Raw genomic sequence first — 19,771 nt, 5'->3', positions numbered from 1 at the left:
CCCAGCTATTCCTCTGCTGGGGATCTTCCCAAAAGAATTAAAAGCATCATACCACAGCAATATATGTGCACCCATGTTTATAGTGGCACAGTTTGTAATAGCTAAAACTTGGAAACAGCCCAATTGCCCATCAACAGGAGACTGGATAAAGAAGATGTAGTATTTTTATAAAATGGAGTACTACTCAGATGTAAAGAATGAGAAACTAGAGACAGAGCTAAGTGGATGCACACTGAGGCCATACTCTTAGGTGAAATTAATACGACACAGATGTGTAAATACTGAATAGTTTCTCTGGTGTGATAAACTAAAAGTATAAATAAGAATCAAAATGTATAATTGATATTGTGTAATAGGAAAAAATGTCTAAATGTGTAGGGGAAGTAGGAAGGGTAGGGGAAAGCTAAGAAAAGAAAAGAAAAAATAAAAGAAAAAAAATGGAAACAAAGTCTATATAAATAGGGAAGGGTGAAGGGGGTAAAGCGAGGGCAGGAGAATGGGGAAAAATGAGAACAAAGATATATCATGTAAAGGTACAAGATCTCAATGATGAATGTAACTATATTATATACCTAAAATGTACCAATAAAGAAAAAAGGAAAAAAATCTAAATTTTGAAAATTCAGAATTTTGAACATGATTTGAAACAAATTCTAACATAATATTTCATTGATTAGACAATCACTTTAAAAGTAAAAAAACATTTGGTCTATTTTCTATCAGTTATAGTAACATTTTTTTTCTTTACCCATTTTTCATAGAAAATACAAATAATATGCAGGAAACTACTAAGTTCCATAAGGAAATAAAGAAGTGTCAGATCAATCTACCATTCTATAGGATGAAATGTGCAGTTTTTTCATGTATAAAATTTTTATTAAACATCCCCCAACCTGCCCCTGCAACACAAAGAGGAGAAAAAAAAATTTTGCCCTATAAGAGAAACTAGAAAGTCTGCAACTATATAGTTCAGATAGTTCTACATGGGAAAAATGCAACGTATTTTACGGTATTTTTCTGCATATTTCTTTCAAAGTAACCCTATGTCCTGGTCTATAAGCTTTTCAGTTCTTATTTATTGTGAGAAAAGGCTTGTCAGCTCTCACATTCTACACTTCTTTGCTTTTTAAAAATGTTGCTGAAAGCAGGGTGTGGTGGTGCACGCCTGTAATCCCAGCACTTGGGAGGCTGAGGCAGGAGGATTGCTGGGAGCTCGAGGCCAGCCTGGGCTACACAGTGAGTTCCAGGTCAGTCTCAACTACATAGTGAGACCCTGTCTCAAAAAAAAAAAAAAACAAAATGTTGCTGACAGTATTCAGTACACAATTAGGGCTGGGGGTAAAGCCTTTGACTGCCATGCTTGAACCCCTGGTTTTCGTTAACAGCATCACTAAAGAATAAAAACACCTGAGTGTGGTGGCACATGCCTGTAATCCCAGTTATTCAGGAGGCTGAGGCAGCAAGAATGTAAGTTCTGGCCCAGTCTGGCCAATTCAGGGAGATTGTCTTGAAATAAAAAATTAAACTGGGTACAGTGGTGCACACCTTCAAACCCAGCACTCTAAGAATGTGAGGCAAGAAGATGGCAAGTTTGAGCCCAGGCTGGGCAACTCAGTAACTTAGTGAGACCTTGTCTCAAAATAAAAAAAAGGGCTGGAGGGCCAGGGATTTAGCTCAGTGGTTCTGCCACATGCCTCGCAAGCGCTAGGTCCATAGTTTGAACCCTGGTACCAGGAAAAAAAGCAAAAGAAAAAGGGTTGGAGGTGTAGCTCACTGTGAGGGCCCCGGGTTTGATCCCCACAGGCAAGGGTCAGGGGTAAAGGCTGGGATGTAGCTCAGAACTCCTTGGGTTCAATCTCTGGTACTGCTAAGAAAAATAAAAAGCCAAACAACAAATGATGAATTTCTTACAACTGACCTGGAATCTAGGAAAATACAGTGCAAGGTGGATCAACTCACACAAGTATTCATTGTGAGTGGCAACGTGGGCACCCTTGCAGGGAATCTCTAAGGGGAACACATGTACTTCACATGCCTGTGACAAGACCCGTGTCTTCCAAGCAGCATTCCTCCTGCCTTGATGACCTCCACTACCACTTCTGCCCAAGTGGCTCAGTGCTGGGTGAACCTCTTTATCAACAGGTTATGAGTAAGTAATCTGGAAAAGCACGAGTAATGCCTCCCAGGAAAAATCTGCACAGCCTAGTAGTCCCTACAGTTGACTATGGAATACACTAAAAGGGTGGTTTGGCCTAAAATACTTTAAATGAATGGATTTATATAGAATTAATTAAAGATCAGAAATAAGTAGGCTACAAAAAGATTCTTCAGAGAGAAGCTCAATATAATTTATTCACCGAGGCAAAAACAATAGACATATATGCTATGTGAGTTATATGGTATTCCAAGTTTATTCAAAGAATTCTCTACTCCCGAGGAAAGGGAAAGGCAAATGGATAACTATATTTGTACTCCAGACATTTAGTCTCGTAGATACCTTTTTTCATATATTTTTTTTTCCGGTACTGGGGATCGAACTCAGGACCTTGTGCTTGCCAGGCAGGAATGATGCCACTGAGCTATATCCCCTTGAATCACTCAAGTATTCTTCCAAATCCTTTCTCCCCTTATGCCCAGCATTATTTTCTTTCTTTCCAACTACTCCCGGCTCCTTAGCCTTTCTCTCTACTCCACCTCTGAAACTGCGGCCGTTTTCCCTCGATTCTAGTCCCCCTCTCATCCCTGGTGCTTCAGGATAATGCCACATTCCTAGAGGGACTCATCCATCTTTCCACACTGGCGGTGTCACACACGACTTGGGTTTTCACCTTCCCTTTGTGTTTATTCCACACTTTTGATACTTCCCATAGTTAATCTTATCTTATCTGCCTTTTCTTAAAATCTAATTCAAATCTGGAGTCTGACCTAAGATAAACAATGGCTTCCCAGGAAAATATTGGCACGTTCAGGAGTATGAATGAGCAAGTCAGTGTGAGAATATTATTAGCACATATGTACTTTGTGCTTAGAGACCAAAGCACAACAAAAGCAGATCATGGGAAAAAGACAAACCAAAAATCAAAAGAACATGAGGAATTGCATTCAACATATATAATAGGAAAAACACAAAAAACTAAGAACACAGAATTAGCCAGATATGGTGGTACACACTTGGAATCCAGTCTCAGCAGGCCAAGGCAGGAGGATCCCAAGTGCAGGGGCAATTTGTGAGACCACTTCAAAATGAAAAAGGGCTGGGGATGTGGAAAGTGGAATAGTACTTGCACAGCATGCATGAAGTCCTGGGTTCAATTTCAATTACCACAAAAAGGGGGAAAAAAACCCAAACCAAAAATTAGAGCATGAAAATATATCATAATCTGTTCCTAACATACTAAGTACATTAAATCCCTTTTGTAAGAGTAACATGCTGTGTGCTTTGCTCCTACTGAGTCAGGAGCAATGAATCAGTATAGTTAGAAATAATTGTATTTTATTCTTTTTAGGATCCAACATATTTTTCAGAAGTAGAATTAATGCTTTGACTAATGTCTGAAGAAAACCCACTGTAAATCTGACATCAACAGTCATAGAAGCTCTGAGCTCCCACTTCACAGGACCAACCATTATCTTTTAAGGTAGGTAATCTCACAGTCATATACAAAAGCAAGTTTAATTCAAAGATATCCACATGCTTTCCTCTGTGTTTTAGCATTTAATCATCTGAACAAATGTAGATGAACTAAAGGCAGTTTTTGCCAGTGCAGTGCACACTAAAGAGGTCGCACTAAAGGAGCTGTTCAGGACATACCCAATGGCAGCAGGAGTCAGGCGGGTGTGTGGCTGAGGGGTGGTAGAAGTGGTGGTAGCTGTCAGAGAGCCATCTGTTCCAGTCTTCTCCCAGTCAAAAGGGTCACTTTCAATTACTCCAAAAGCCTTGATGCTATTGTCAAAAATGGATGTAAGCAGCTACACCACAAAAAAAAAAGAAAAGCAGAGTAAGGCAAGAGTAGTCATTTTCTTCTACAAGAGATAGCACCCCCCATACATTTAAAAGGTATAGTATGATTTTCTTCTATAAGTGAAGCTTCAAAGAGGACAATTTGAGCAGGGATTTAGCTCAGTGGTTTTGCCACCTGCTTTGCAAGCACAAGGGCCTGAGTTCAATCCCCAGTACTAAAAAAAAAAAAAAAAAAGAGAGAGAGAGAGAGGACATTTTGAATAAGGGCTGCATACATTATGGAGCATGAGATTGAATTAATATTAGTATTTCTCAGCTGCAGTACTATTTTATAGCTGTACAGGAGAACGTTCCTACTTTGGGAAGATACATACTGAAGCTTTTTTTTCTTTTTCTGTTTTTTTTTTTTGAGACAGGGTCTCACTATGTAGTTGAGACTGACCTGGAACTCACTATGTAGCCCAGGCTGGTCTCAAACTCCCAGTGATCCTCCTGCCTCAGCCTCCCAAGTGCTGGGATTACAGGCATGCACCACCACATCCAGCTCTTTTCTTTCTTTTTGAGAGAGAATCTCGCTATGTAGTTCAGGCTGGTCTCAAACTTGCAGTAATCCTCCTGCCTCAGTCTGCCAAGTGCTGGGACTACAGGTATGGGCCAACCTATAATATTTTAACCAACTTTCAAATGATATGGTAAAAGGAAATCTGTGGGGTGTACACATGTGTGTTCACTTGAGCCAATTGTTTGGTTATTTATCTATTTTGATTTTTTTGAGACAGTCCTGCTATACAGTCCAGGATAGCCTCAAACTTGATCCTCCCTACCTCCGTGTTCTGAGTGCTGGGATTACAGGTGTGTGCTACCATGCTGGCTACCTATTTGTTTTATATTATATATCATTTTGTTTCTTTTTTTTTAACTTCACAAAATTTTTTTCTTTCTTTTCCTTTCTCCCTTCCTTTCTAGTTCAGGCTGGTCTTGAACTCACTATGTAGCCCAGACTGGCCTTGAACTTGAGGCAATCCTCCTGCCTCAGCTTTGAGTGCTGAGGTTACAGATCTGTGCCACCACACCTGGCTACACAACTTTAATACATGAAACTTTTTAGTACAATTTGACACCATTCACTGTGATTTCATTCTTCAAAGTTCTGGCAACTCTAACAAGTTGTAATTTTCTGAACAGGGACAACACTTTCGTTCCATTTTTATACTCTTTTACAGTTAAACATACTACATTTCTAACACTTGAATATTTTAATTATTGTCAAATATATCAGGCTTACATTTTAACCCACAGTCTTCACAGAGTTCATGATTTTTATTTTTTTTATTATTATTATTTTTTGGTACTAGGGATCAAACGCGGGTCCTTGTGCTTGCAAAGCAGGCAGGCGAACCACTGAGCTAAATCGCGGGCCCCATAATTTTTAAATAAAAGCAAATCTCCCAATACCTTGGGGTGTTTTTGTTTGTTTGTTTGTTTTGGGATCCAACTCACAATCTTGCACTTGGGAGGCAGGTGTGCTGTCACTGAGCTACATCCCTGGCAAATTACACGATACCTGAATTATTAAAACTAAATACATAAAGATGATAGTGACACCTGCAATTATTTCAAGATTATTGGAAAACGACATTTTCTTGATATGAACTTGGCATAAAAGGCAGGGAAGGGTCTTTACAAGAAGTACCTGAATCTGACTTGGCCAACAGTATTCAGCAAGGTTGGCGAAATCGTGCGAACAGAACAGCAAGTTCTGTGAAAGACCTATAAAGCTGAGCAGCACCAGCAGAGAACAACTGATGGAGGTACAGCTGCAGCAACTGGAACCATCAGTGGTGAAACAACAAAGCACATGACGCGCATCTGAGAATGGGCATTCTGAGTCTTTGTAAAGCAAAAATCTCCACTATTAGGAAGTTGGTGACACCCAAAGAGATGCGCAGAATCCTGTGCGTGAGATCAAGAAACCACAGAACTCCACCAGTAGCCAAAGGCTCCTGAACAGAAAAACCATCTGAATGTGCTGCCCATCCTAAAATTCCAGAGAGCAACACACACAAAAATTCTCGTTGGAAGATGATTCTAGACCAACACAGTGGCTCTGAAAAGGTGACAGGGCTGGGGATTAAACGCAGTAGTGCTGCCGCCTGCCTTGCAAGTACAAGGACCCAAGTTCGATTCAGGTTCCAAAAAGAAAAAAAGGGTGACAGTTTTCCCAAACATACAGCTCTGAAACGAGCCTCCTTAAATTCTTTAGATAAGTATACCTGGTGGCACTTTTAGACCACTCCAGCTGACTAGCACAAACTATTTCTTGCTTAAGATACTTGGCAATCTTCTCCTATTTCTGGTAGCAAATTTTCCACTTAGCCTGGGACAAAAGGTCTTGCAGATAGACAACCTGTTAACACAGTGAAGATGGTTAACATTGCCAAACATGGTGGCCCATGTCTGTAATCCCAGCACATGGGAGGCTGAGGCAGGAGGATTCCCATGAGTTTGATATCAGCCTGGGCTACATAATGAGTTCAAGGCCAGGCTGAACTACACAGCAAGACCCTGTCTCAAACAAAAGAAAACACACAAAAAGGCAGTAACAGTAGTGTGTATAGGTTTCTCTGTAGGATTTCTTCTGCTACTTCTGTAGCAGGTCTCCATCAAGCACAAGTTAGAACCACTTGTGTTTGGAGCACAAACCCATGGGGACAAATAAGATGACAAACCCACACATCAGTCACTGCATCTAACACATAGCACCCTGGCCGCCCACATACTTCTGGAAGTTCACCCTGGACAGGACCCAGTGCTGGTAGGAGGTCTCATCTCAAAAAAAATAAATAAATAAAATAAATAAATAAAAAATCCTCATTTTTGATGTGATCTTAAGTTATAAAAAACTGCAGAGTTTCTGTCCATATGCACCATTTTCAACTTAGTGATAATAGCTTTATTCTTTCTTCACTTCTCTTACTGTTAACATCTTCTCTTCATAGTCATCTTGTACTTTTGTTCCTTGCTCCAGATCCCAAATCAGCATTAAGCATAGGTCTATTTTACACTTTAAAAAGGTTTCTCTAGCTACTAAATGGACCACAGATTTTATAAAGAAGGATGAGGATAAGGGTGCTAAGGACCAATTAGGAAGCCATCATCCCCTAAAAGAGCACAGGCACAGTGGAGAGGATTAGAAGTGGTAGGATCTGGACGTGCTTTGGAGATAGAGATAACAGAACTTGGCGATAGATTAGATGAAAACTGGGAAACTAAGGAAAGGTAATTTAGTAAGGAAGGATAATTTAGGTTTCTGTGCTGAGCCACTGGGTAAATACAGTGGCTTTGGGACCTGGGATATTGAAATTTTGTGGAGTTTAGGGAGGAATGGAGTATAGACACAAATTAGATCCTCAGCACACACAGGCCATCAGCCTTTGGGTCTGCTCCTGTCATGGAGAAGGCCTGAGGGCCAAGGCTTAGGAACTCTAGCATGTGGATGGAAGGTGTCAGCAAAAGGAGACAAGGAGTGCAGTGAGGCAGTGACACGAGGAGCGTGGTGCTGCAAATCTCAAGGAGAGAACTGTTTCAACAAGGAGGATGATCAAATGCTACCAAATGTAAAGGTCTAGTTATCTTTTTTCTGTTGTTGCTGTCTGTGTTTTGAGTCAGGGTCTTGCTATGTCGTTGAGGCTGGCCTTGAACTCACTATGTAGCTCAGTCTGGCCTCAAATTCAGGGTGATCTTTCTGCTTCAGCCTCCTGAGTGCTGGGATTACAGGCATGTGCCACCATGCCCAGATAGGCATAGTTATTTCTGATTAATTTTTCAATCCAGACAGGAAAATGTTCATTCTTTTCTGTCAGAGAAGTAATCATTGAACTAGTGGAGAAATACTAGATGTATAACAGCATGAAGAAAATGATTTTCCATGAGCAGAAATAAACAGAAGAGCTCATGTGTGTGTGAGACTGCAATATTGTTTATGACCAAAGCAGTATAGGCTGTAAAGAGTGAACCCCACAATTGGTTTTTTTAATAGAAGTGAGTCAGACTGAAACCTATGTGCCAAGGTCAGAGTAACTCACACCCAAATTCTGTTCCCATAACTAAAACCTTCTTAACTAGAAAGGACAATGTTCTAATTACAACCATACATTTTGTGTATTCTGTTCCTAATTTGAGAATGCTCTGTCTTGTCCTTTATAAGGTTTGCTTACAGTAATTTCCATAGAAACCGCAGGACTATGTGCCCTTGCATATAGCTCACCTTACTCCAACTGATTACCAATAAAAATGAGTAGCTTGGGGCCAGGGATTTGGCTCAGTGGTTCTGCCGCCTGCCTTACAAGCATAAGGACCCAAGTTCAATCCCCTATACCAAAAAAAAAAGAGCAGCTTGGACAAACCAGGGACTTTGTCATTTGCACTGGTATTGGTCACTGTGGCACCACACTGTCTTAGTTCTATCTTTCAGTTTTTTTTCCCTCAGGCTTGCATGGTACACTGAGCTGGAGACTAGAGCCTACTGCAGAGATTTCCAGTAACATTTCAGGAAAAAGAAAAAAGGGAAAAAGAGAGGAGCTTGAATATAGAGAGGCAAAAATGCAATGTTACTTTTTACTTATTTTATGCATTATTTGTGTCAGGCTCCTCTATGAATAAGAGGCAGTACCTTTTTGTTAAACTGCATTATAATGGATTATACAATGAAATATTTTTTTAGCAAACTGCCTGTATTCAAGACATAAAAATAGGTAATAAAAATCAGGTACTACCTCTGGGTAATGAGATTCTGAGTAATTTAGGTTTCCATTTTTCTGTAACTTCTAATTTTCATAGTGACCATGGATTATTTTAAGAAACCAGAAAAGTTCAGCCAAAAAAATGTATTGTGTGGGGCTAGGGATTTAGCTCAGTGGTTCCGCCACCTGCTTTGCAAGCACAAGGTCCCAAGTTCAATCCCTAGTACTAATAAAAAAGATTGTGTGACATAATCTTATCATATACCTAACTATGTATACTCCACAAAGATGCTCCTGCACCTGGAACACACTGATTAATTATGGCTTTAGTCAGGGCTGGGGGATTTAGCTCAGTGGTTCTGCTGCTTGCCTCGCAAGCATAAGAACCTGAGTTGGATCCCTGGTACAAAAAAAAAAAATTATGGCTTTAGTCATTTAACAAAGGCAAAGTATCTTGAGGAAACACTCTACTTCTCACAGCACAAGATGCAATCAACATTTGTCTTGAATTTGCTTCCATCTGAAATCCTAGTATGCCCTTTCAAAGTGAATACAGACCAGCCAAGTTCAGCCTTTGTAAGGACAAGAATTATTCGTAATGAGAAATTGAAAACTTCACTGAGAATCCTGATTATTATTCTTTTTTTTCTCCCCCGGTACCAGAGATTGAACTCAGGACCTTGCACTTGAGACGCAGATGTGGTGCAACTGAGCTAAATCCCCGACCCAAGAATCCTAATTCTTTATTCTCAGTTAATAAATGGTAAATAATGACTATATTATGAAAACAACCAAGGGCTGGAGATTTTGCTCAGTGGTTCCGGCACCTGCCTCACAAGTACAAGGACCAAAGTTCAATTCCTGGTACAGAAAAAGAAAACAGCCAAGAGCATGGAGACAATGCTGGTTTGACTAACTCAAAGACAGATTATTTACTGCAAAAGAAACAATCAATCTCACTTCAGTGATAAGATGTGACAGAGGGAACGTGAGGCACATGGTCTTTGGCGTCCCTGCTCTTCTGGGGATTTTAGCAATCACGGTGGCGCCGGGGTGCACTGCATCCCTGTGTTCATTCTCTGGAGAACAGAGCCGGCAACAGCACCAAATAGAGACACGCGCTACCAAGGCTGTGGAGCCTCAGCCGTTTGCATCCTTTCTGTGGAGACACTGGACTGATCCAGCCTCAGCCCAGGGTCAGCAGTCCAGCAGCTGAAGTGGTGGAGGCTCCAGCAACAGGCCCCTCCCTCCAGCCAACTACCTGGCAGCTCACTGAGGCTGCCCAACATTCTTACTGCCTCGCCTCATACAGCTGCATGGGGAAATAAGAGTAAGTTCTACTAACGCAGAGTCATGGGGCCAGGGATTTGGCTCAGTGGTTCCACTGCCTGCCTTGCAAGCACAGGGTCTGGAGTTCGATCCCCAGTTAAAAAAAAAAAAAAAGCAGAGTCATATTCACTGAATACAGAGAAGTGAGAGAATTATAAGCAAAAGGAGTATCACCAAGATACACAGAAAATCTATATTTGCATGGTGTTTTATATTTTACAATCATTTTCATGAGTACCTCATTAAAATATCATCAATACTGTGAGATATTTTCACTACTAGTGTGCATCAAAGCATCAATTTAAACAGGTCTTTTTAAGTGTGTGCCATTTTCACAATGTATCAGTTACAGCCAGCCGGCAGGCAAGGCAACAGCACATGGCTGAACTTATCTTTAAAAGCCCCCTTTAATTGCCCATTTAGTACAAACTACTACCATCTTTCAAGAAGTATGACGTAGCTAGCTTTCCCCTCAACTCTGGGAGGAATGTGGATAAAGTAAACCTGCTGCATTGGTGAGTTCAGGGTGCAACACTAAAAGGCACTACTCTTTCAAATACTAGACTCACCCTCAGGGCAGCTGTCAGTGACATGGCTGGGAGAGCGGCAGATTCGCTAGGGCACTGAAACACTACCATCACTACAGGCCACAGCTAACTGAGCCAAAGGACAAACAGATCCAAGACAGCCACCACAACAGGGACAAGGGGCAGGCACACACGTGGGCCTTAACTCAGGATGTGACTCAATAAAAGCACGGTTCATATTCTTCCCTAACCTCATTCTCGCAAACAATCTTATCAGCCTCAAAAACCTGGGGCCAGGGTGTCTTTGCCACAGAATCTCCAAAAATACACTCAATAAAACTGTCTCAGATTATCATAGAAGGACAGAAGATAAACAAAACTCATAGGTCCTTAACTGTTACTAATCAAAAGCATGATTTGTATTTTTCTTTCTGAGTCACAGACTTAAAGCTACTTTGGCTAAAACAAAACCAAACCACAGTCCCTCTTCACTTGAACCTACAGATTCCCCAAAGGATAACTAAAAGCATGACAAAGCTGACACCACTATCTACATTTTGTATATGGTTTATTACCTAGAAACAATTTTGGAGAAAAAAAAAAGAAGAAACAAACTTTGGATGAGATCCCTGATCACTTCTGCATGTAGGCATGCTAGTCATTTAAAGACTAACTGCCTGAAAACTGGTAACACATGGTTGCCTGGTCCATTTACCTAATCACCTGGTACCCCTTCAAGATTGAGGACACCAGGATGAGAGATTTATAAAGGAGATAAAGCTGTTAACATTTACATCTTGTGACACCTCCCTAGCATGTACCTCTAGAATCACCCAGTCATTGCCCTAAATGTGCAGTCATCTCGGGGCTTAGTAGAGCCTCCTCCGAGCTGAAAGTGCCCCCAACCGAAAGAGGCTATCATTTCACTGGACATGGTAGCACATCCCTGTAATACCAGCACTTTGACAGGCTGAGGCAGAAGGATTCAAAGTTCAAGCCCATTCTGGGAAACTTAGCAAGACCCTGTCTCAAAACAAAAATTAAAGTGCTGGGGATGTAGCTTAGTGCAAAAGCTCTAGGTTCAATTTTATTTGGTGTGGGTAGGTTGCACAGTCATTCACGGAAACTGGAATGCTCCCCTCAAGGTAGTTCTTCAGAGTTGCAAAACCAGAACTGAGACAATAAGCAACCACACCCTAGCCCACCCAGCAACCTCATAAAAGCTGGTCCCTTCCCTTTGTTGAGGGGGCCAGTCTGATCGTCTCCATTACAGCTATGTCCTCTTTAGATACCCAAGCTGAAGCCCTGTTCTCATTTTCTCTTTCTTTTTTTTTTTTTTTTTTTTTTTTTTTTTTTTTTTTTTTTTTTTGCTTTTTGAGACAGGGTCTCACTATGTAGTTGCAACTGACCTGGAACTCACTATGTAGCCCAGGCTGGTCTCGAACTCACAGCGATCCTCCTGCCTCAGCCTCCTGAGTGCTGGGATTACAGGCATGCACCACCACACCTGGCTTTTTTTAATTTTCTCTTACTTTCTAACTCTGCCTAGTAAGTCCGCCTATATCTCACATTGACAGATCCTGAAACTTCTGCAATGAAAGTAAAGAACCTCTCCAGACAAGGTGAGATCCACATTCCTCTTTTTTTTTTTTCCTGGTATGGGGGATGGAACTCAGTATCTTGCCGCGTGAGGCAGGTGGCAGAACCACTGAGCTAAATCCCCATTCCTATTTAAAGGGAACTTTTTGGACCCCATCTGGTGACAAAGTCATAGACATTAAAAAACTTTCTATCTCCTGAAAAATACAGCTGAATTCAAGTAAGTCAGACAGATATGGATATTTAATAATGCAATTGTAGCCTACAGTTATCTCAAATACCCATTCATTGATTCAGACATATACTAAATGCTAACTATCCTTGGTCCCAAGAATACAAATATTAACAAAACAGTCCTGTCCTCAGGGCGTTTACATTCAACAGAACAACAATCAAGTTAAGCAGACTAATTCAATCTGTCAACTTGTATTAAAGTCTGTTATTGTGCTACCTTTTTTAGGAAACAGCTCTCAAGGAGCTCATCTAGCAAGGAGAAAAACTACAGTACTGCTTTAAAAGTTGAGCACAAGCAAGGCCAGGTGGCACATATCCCTAATCACAGCACTCTGGGAGGCTAAGGCAGGAAGACTGCAACTTCAGGCTCATCCTGAACAATTCAGTGATTTAGCAAAACCCTGTTTTGAAATTTAAATAAGAGCTACCTTTTTTTCTTTGTGGTACTAGGGGTCAAACCCAGGGGCACTCTTCTACTGAATGCCCAGTCCTTTTTAGTATTTATTTTGAGAAATGATCCCACTAAATTGCCCAAGCTGGCTACTCTCTTGACTCAATCTCCCCAATAGCTCGGATTACAGGTATGCACCACCACACATCCCTCCTTTTTCAAAATTTTAAAAAGGGAAGCTGGGGATGTAGCTCAGTGTGAAGGCCCTGAGTTCAACCCCCACCCCACTTTAGGGCTGGGTATTTAGCTCAGTAGTGCTGCCACCTGCCTTCAAGCTCAAAGACCTGAGTTTGATCCCCAGTATCAAACAAAAAAGAGAATAAACCCTTTGCGGCCTGCCTCACAAGCACAGGGTCCCAAGTTTGATCCCTGGTACAAAAAACAAAACAAAACAAACAAACAAACAAAAACCTCCCTGCCCCACAAAAAAAAAAAACTGATAAAGCTTGTTTGGCTTTGGATTTTATCTTGTCCTCTGATTTTAGCAAGGAAGGTATAGCAGTGTACACACTTTATCTTTGGGATCACCCACAGTTTGTCTATGTATCTCAGTCTTTTCAACTCGCTGAATAATGCTTGCACAGTTTAGATCTGGATTGCACCCCTAAAGCCACAATGATGAATGCTCAGTCACAGGCTGGTGCTATGCAAAGTGGTAGAAATGCAGCATTAGAGGTTTCCCCTTAAAGGAACTGGGGACCCTGGTCACTGCCTCTCCTTCTGCTCCCTGGCCAGGAGGTGAACTGTTTGTTCCGCCATGCATCCCCACCATTATGTGCTGTCACAGGCTGGGGGTGGGGGTGGGCAGGCTCACCGGTCATAGACTGAAACCTCCACAGCCATGAGCCAAAACACACCGCTTTGCTTACAAACTCTTCATCCCAGGTGCTGGTTACTATGACAGAAAACTGATGAATACCATGTCTAACATAATCTCAATATTCTTACAAACATATTTCTTTAGAACCATGTGATCCTCTTAGTTACTGACAATTTCTGATAATTACTCATTTAATTATTTCCTTTATTTCATTTTCATTAAGCAGTCCCGCTAGTAATCACTTCACAGTACCTGTTATATTTCTGGTGACCTCCTAAAAGGCCACATGGAAACTAGAAAGAGCTTAGGCCTTTCTAAGTGAGTCAGAAAGAGTGCAGATACTAGTGTGGGCATTTCTGGTTTTGTGGTGCTAGGCAACATGTTTAAACCAAGATTCTGTAAAGTGGGAGTAAACTGGGAGTAAGTAATACCCCAGGATTACTGTGATGTCGCTGTATGTCGTTAGCAAGAGAGTTACGTGTGGGCTCCAGTCTTCTTGGCCTTCAGCTGATGCTCAATCTTAGCCTGCCATTCTCTGGTAACAGTATCACCTCCAGGTGATGAAATTCAAGAAGGCTGGCAAGAACTTTAACAAGTAGCCCTCAGAGATATTTTCTATTCTCAAAACATTTTTAAAGGATTTATTAAAAAAAAAAAAGATTGATTGATTGGATTGATTTTTGGATTTTTTGAGACCAGGTTTCACTGTGTAGTTCAAAATGGCCTTAAACTCCCAGTGATGCTCCTGCCTCAGCCTCCCAAGTGCAGGGATTACAGGTGTGTACCACCATACCCACCTAAAAGGATTTAAATTATGAAGACAGCCACAATAAGACTGAAGGGTTTTTTTTTAATCACCATTAACATTTCTTAAAATTTAAGCCTAGTTGTGGTAGTTTCTTTCTGGTACATTTGTTAAGTTTTCAAATGGGCCTAACTCTGCCACATATATTGGAAGGAGCTGGCAAAGGCTTAAAGACAGAAAGATCTCTCTTGAGCTTTCGTGTATTGATATTAGCTCTTATAGTATATTTCATGCTCTTACAGTCTATCTCATAAGTCCTACAGACAGGCTTACCAATGCCTGTCTGGCGTGAGGAGAGTCTGTGCTGAGGGGTGCTTTTCCACCCCTGTGATGAATTTTCTAAAAAAAAGTAAGCCTAGCACTTTCTTTTAAATTTTATTTTGAGCCAGGCATGGTGGTGTATGGAGATAACCCCTACCTTCTTAGGCTGACACTAGAGGACTGCAAGTTTGAGCCCAGACTGGGCAATTTAGTTAGTCCCTGTCTCAAAAACAAATTTTGTTTTGTTTTTTGAATCAAATCAGAAAGAGTACAATCTGTTTTATACTGAACAAACCCAAAACTCTAACGAAGGTCATCTAGAAAAATCTATCAGTTTCTCCTTCATAATCAGTTAAATTCACCACATTTCTCAGGCTGTACTAAAACAGTACTACCGCAGGGACTTCCCACACTCATTCATAACACTCTCCATCGCGTGAAGGAAGAGACTAAAAAAAGAAAGGAGAATGAATCCACTGATGCACAAATAGTCAGTCATAAAGCCAGGCGTGGTGGTGCACACCTGGCCTATAATCCCAGCACTCGGGAGGCTGAGGGAGGAGGATCACTGTGAGTTCGAGACCAGCCTGGGCTACACAGTGAGCTCCAGGTCAGTCTCAACTACATAGTGAGACCCTGTCTCAAAAAACAAAAAAGATAGTCACCTGATAGTCTGGTTTTGTAAAATAATCCAGAGAGGAGATGTGGTCCAGAAAGACGCTGAATTCTGGAGGTAGGTGCTTCAACATGAGCCTGTGGTCATATCGCTCCTTAATGGAGCCTACTTGCTCCTGGAAAGGAAAGAGAAAATGAGCCACAGTCAATTTTCCTTGGCAGCTACACATTAAGAGCCCTTGAGTAAGAGTCTCAAGGGAATGAGGTAGTGGGTAATGAACTATAAAGCAAGACAGAAAAAGAAAGTATAAAGCCAGAACAAAGTGCTTACTAACAGTTTAATAATGCACAGTGCTTGTAAGGGGGCAAAATTGCAATGCAGAACCAGAGTAATACAAAGCTTTGCATCAAAGCAGAGTTCATGTTGGGCGAGGTGTGATGACTCACACCTGTAATCCCAGCACTCTGGGAGGCTAAGGCAAGAGGGTCACACATTTGAATCCAGCCTGGGCACTCAGCAACTAAGTGAAAAAATAAAAAAATTTTAAAAAGGGGAGCTGGGGATATAACTCAGTGTAAAGGCCTTGAGTTCAATAACTAGTACCACCCCCCAAAAGAAGTTTATCTTAAATCTGGTCTACTTTTCTTGATCAACACTTGTTTATAGTTTTCAAATCAAACAATATACTGTGACAATTAAAAACTATAAAAACTCACTTGACTTACACAGAGAGAGAGAAAACCAGTGAAGTTACAAGCTAAGGAGAGGCTAGGTGTAGGTCAGTGGCAGAGCATGAGCTCCACATGTTATGAAGCTGATAGGCCCTTGGTTCAGTCTCCAGCATCCCCAACCCAAACCAGCCACAAAAAGAAAACAAACAAACAAAAACACCTCTAGGAAGGACAGCTATACATCCAGCCACAAGAAATGACTGTATACTTATAAATCACTATCTATTCTCCATGTACATAGAAAAAGTTGCAACATTAATTAGCTCTGTAGGGTCAGCTCCCAGAAAAATATATGTGTTTGGATACAGAGACCATGCTTATAGATTTTAAGTCTTATATGTGACACATATTTTCTTTTTAAAAATTGAATGTTTTAGCCAGGCATGGTGGTGCACACCTGTAATCCCAGCACCAGAGGGCTGTGGTAGGAGGGGTACCAGGAGTTCGAGGCCAGCCTGGACTACACAGAGAGTTCAAGGTCAGCCTGAACTACAAAGCAAAGTCTTGTCTCTAAAAAAAAAAGAGTTTTAGGGCCGGGGATTTAGCTCAGTGGTTCGGTGGCCTGCCTTGCAAGTGCAAGGACCCGAGTTCAATCCCTGGTACCAAAAAAAAAAAAAAAAAAAAGTTAAAAAAAAAGTTTTAATTGATACATAAAAACAAAACTTGTACAATTAATGGCGTACTGTATGATATCTAAATATAATAAACACTGTAGTGTTTAACAAATATATTTTCAAAAAACAGTACTAAGGAGAGGTTTTTATTCTTTCCCATACCAAATTGACAATTGTTTCCAAAATTACCTTGTCCTTTATTTTCCTCCAAGGCAGCTGACCAACCACAAATTCTACTAACATGTAGAATAAAGACCAAAGGTCATCATGTCTTCCCATTTCCTTCATAAACAAAACAGAATTCAGCCACGTTATATTCCCAGTTCTTCTGACCACATTGATTAAGATGTAACCATTTTGTTTCATCTTACTAGGCCTGAAAGCTTAAATATATTTCCCATAAGATTTATTGGTTAAACATATCTATATATCTGCACAGGTATATAGCAATTTATATGGCAAAAAAAAATATATATATATATATATATCTCAACTTGTTATAAAGAACACCTTCAAACCCAGCAATGCTTGAAATAATATAATTAACTTATTAATTAATGAGTTCATTAAGCAAGGGAGGGCCAGGGATTTAGCTCAGTGGAGCCTGGCCTGCCTGGCAAGCACAAGGTCCCAAATTCAACTCCTGTACTAGTGGGGAATAAAAGAAGGGAAACTAGCTGGGCATGGTAGCACATGTCTATAACCCCAGCTACTCAGGACACTGCAATAATTTCTATAAATTTTAACTGCTACAAAAAGGACAAAATGAGTGGTTAAAAATTTTTGCTCTGAGAATTGGCTGCCACGGCCCTCCCCTTAACTGGATTTAGGAATTAAATCTGTGCGGTGTAGAAGACAAGCCCAGAAATTAGCTTCAAATCCTTCTGGGTAGACATTTCCTGCAGTGATGACAGAAGCAAAAGCGAGGCTGTCTCAGAAAATGCTTTCTTAATACATATACCTAATTAAAGACACAAATTCTTTATAAATATAATTATACTTAGCTATTATCTTTCCTGGCAAATCGAATTTTATTTTGTAAGCAGCTACACATATCTGTTACCCACTATAATCTTACTAGGCATTAGTATTAACTCTTACTATCAATGCCTTCCAAAAAAAACCAAACTTTATAACTATTAAAGAGATCCTCTGCTCAGTAGCCATTTCCATCCCCTATATTGTAAACACTCCTAATTTAACAACCATGTTAAATTTCTGTGCCAGGTCATTGACTGAATTGGTCTTTAAATGAGGAACTGTATATAGTATGTACAGAATAGGGCTGGGGATTTAGCTCAGTGGTTCTGCGGCTTGCCTCACAAGCACAAGGTCTCGAGTTTGATCCCCGGTACCAAAAAAAAAAACAAAACAATATTCAGAACAATGAAATGGTCAAAGGAAACTCCAACTTGATATCTTTGCTTTTATTTACATAACTCTTACATATAATACTGTAATGTATTACAGAACATAAAACTACAGCACTGTACTGTACAGTATAATTTACAAGTATCACATACTGTACAAAAAGGTATACTGTGTAAAAGAAAAGATACTGGGGTTCTATCCACAAGATGTACATACAGAATTGTATCAAAAAAGAGACAGGTCATACATAAGTCCAAGTGGCAGGTCTTAATCCAAACAGTTGTTAACCAGGTCATTTGGTAAACAAGGAACGTCAGCAATGTGAAGAAGGTAATGTGACTCAAGCCATAAGCTCTTATAAGATATGCTCTGACACTTACCCTGTTCCTATGAGCATTAACTGATGCATAGCGAACTGTCCCTCGAAAGCCTGCCACAGCTCGAGGCTAAAAGAAAGCCAAGCAATAATAAACCAAACAGCGACAGATTCAGCACACTTTAGTTCATGAAATAAATGAAACATATCTATTACTATCACACTAGAAAACTATTTAATTTTTATTATGAAATTACAGAAAAGGAAACTCTAAAACCACAGATTTTAAAACATCTGATGTTTTTATTAATTTTATTTTTGCTCTTTTTCTACTTAGATTTTTTTAAAAAGTTGCCACTGGGCTGGGGAAGGTGGGGGCTTGGGACTTGGTGTTAAGACCACTTGCTCAGTATGTGTAAGGTTCTGGGTTTAATGTCCAGTACCCCCACCTATAAAAGGCAACATTTATGATCCATACACAACTGCGTACATTGAAGACTTTACATGCTTTCACAGTACACACATCCTATCATAGTATACACATTAGCATTCAGGCTTGGATACAAATACATTAGAAAGACTATAAGGAAACACTAAATAACCTACATATTCAAACTCAATTCAAATTATTGTAGACATAACTTACACGTTCAGAATTCAAGTTACTGTGTGCTCAGTATGTCCCTGATACTAAGAATAAAGGTGAACATGAATAACACGATCTAACACTTAGAGGGTACAACTGTGAATAAAGTCCAAACACTTCTACCAGACTTTCCGTGGCCTGGCTCTCTGTACAGTGGGCCCACTGTGACTTCTACCACCCATTTGTTTCTAGCTCAAGGCTGTGCAGATGCTAGTCTTCAGATGCCATCACCTGCATATCTTTCTGGCTAGCAATTCCCTATCAAAGCCTCTGTTTATGTTACCTCCTTGGAGAAATAGTCCTTAATCAATCTAACCTAAAATACTATTCCCCACCTGCACTGCCACTCTGTTCTTTTATACCTGCCATAGTAACATGTTTTTACTAACCCAACTCTATTTTATTTATCTTCTTTATTTTATCACCTGCTGTTTGCTTATATTTTAAATTTATTGTCTATCTTCTATTCCACAGGATATAAACTGTGTGAAAACAAGGTCTCTGTCTTACTCATTTTATAGTAGGTGATAAAACCAGGGATCAATTAAGGCTTTTCAGCTTAAAATTATATGTTGTTTCCATTCTGTTGCTTTACAAGGATGAAGTCAGCACCCCGAAGAGTCAAAAGTGGCACAGTATGAAAAAGTGATAGGGCCAGAGATTTAGCTCAGTGGTACCACTGCCTGCCTCACAAGCTCAAGGTCTGGAGTTCGATTCCCGTTACAAAAAAAAAAAAAAAAAAAAAAAA

The 19,771-nt window shown here is 40.3% G+C and overlaps 1 protein-coding gene, 1 non-coding gene and 1 pseudogene across 7 annotated transcripts in view; 1 reads left to right on the top strand and 2 right to left on the bottom strand.

Annotated features, from left to right (window-relative positions):
* Nucleotides 1-19,771, bottom strand: part of Ttbk2 (tau tubulin kinase 2) — a 155,531-nt gene that overhangs the window by 26,653 nt on the left and 109,107 nt on the right. For all 6 annotated transcript variants that reach the window (XM_010624804.2, XM_010624805.1, XM_033764975.1 and 3 more), the window contains 4 exons: nucleotides 18,442-18,507; nucleotides 16,880-16,972; nucleotides 15,395-15,520; nucleotides 3,812-3,969 (listed from right to left, as the gene is read on the bottom strand). In XM_010624804.2, the coding sequence (XP_010623106.1) occupies nucleotides 3,812-3,969; nucleotides 15,395-15,520; nucleotides 16,880-16,972; nucleotides 18,442-18,507 (443 nt within the window). The remainder of the gene's footprint in view (nucleotides 1-3,811; nucleotides 3,970-15,394; nucleotides 15,521-16,879; nucleotides 16,973-18,441; nucleotides 18,508-19,771) is intronic.
* LOC117286532 lies at nucleotides 5,121-15,162 on the bottom strand (annotated as a pseudogene).
* LOC117286639 lies at nucleotides 14,549-14,692 on the top strand. The gene has a single exon (XR_004517799.1). It is a non-coding gene; the product is annotated as a small nucleolar RNA SNORA12 (small nucleolar RNA).

The sequence above is a fragment of the Fukomys damarensis genome, unplaced genomic scaffold, assembly GCF_012274545.1.
Source record: "Fukomys damarensis isolate Sample0158 unplaced genomic scaffold, DMR_v1.0_HiC HiC_scaffold_17, whole genome shotgun sequence".
Taxonomy (NCBI): Eukaryota; Metazoa; Chordata; class Mammalia; order Rodentia; family Bathyergidae; genus Fukomys; species Fukomys damarensis.
Note: the sequence above shows the minus strand (reverse complement) of the source record. Positions and strands in the feature narration are given on the sequence as shown.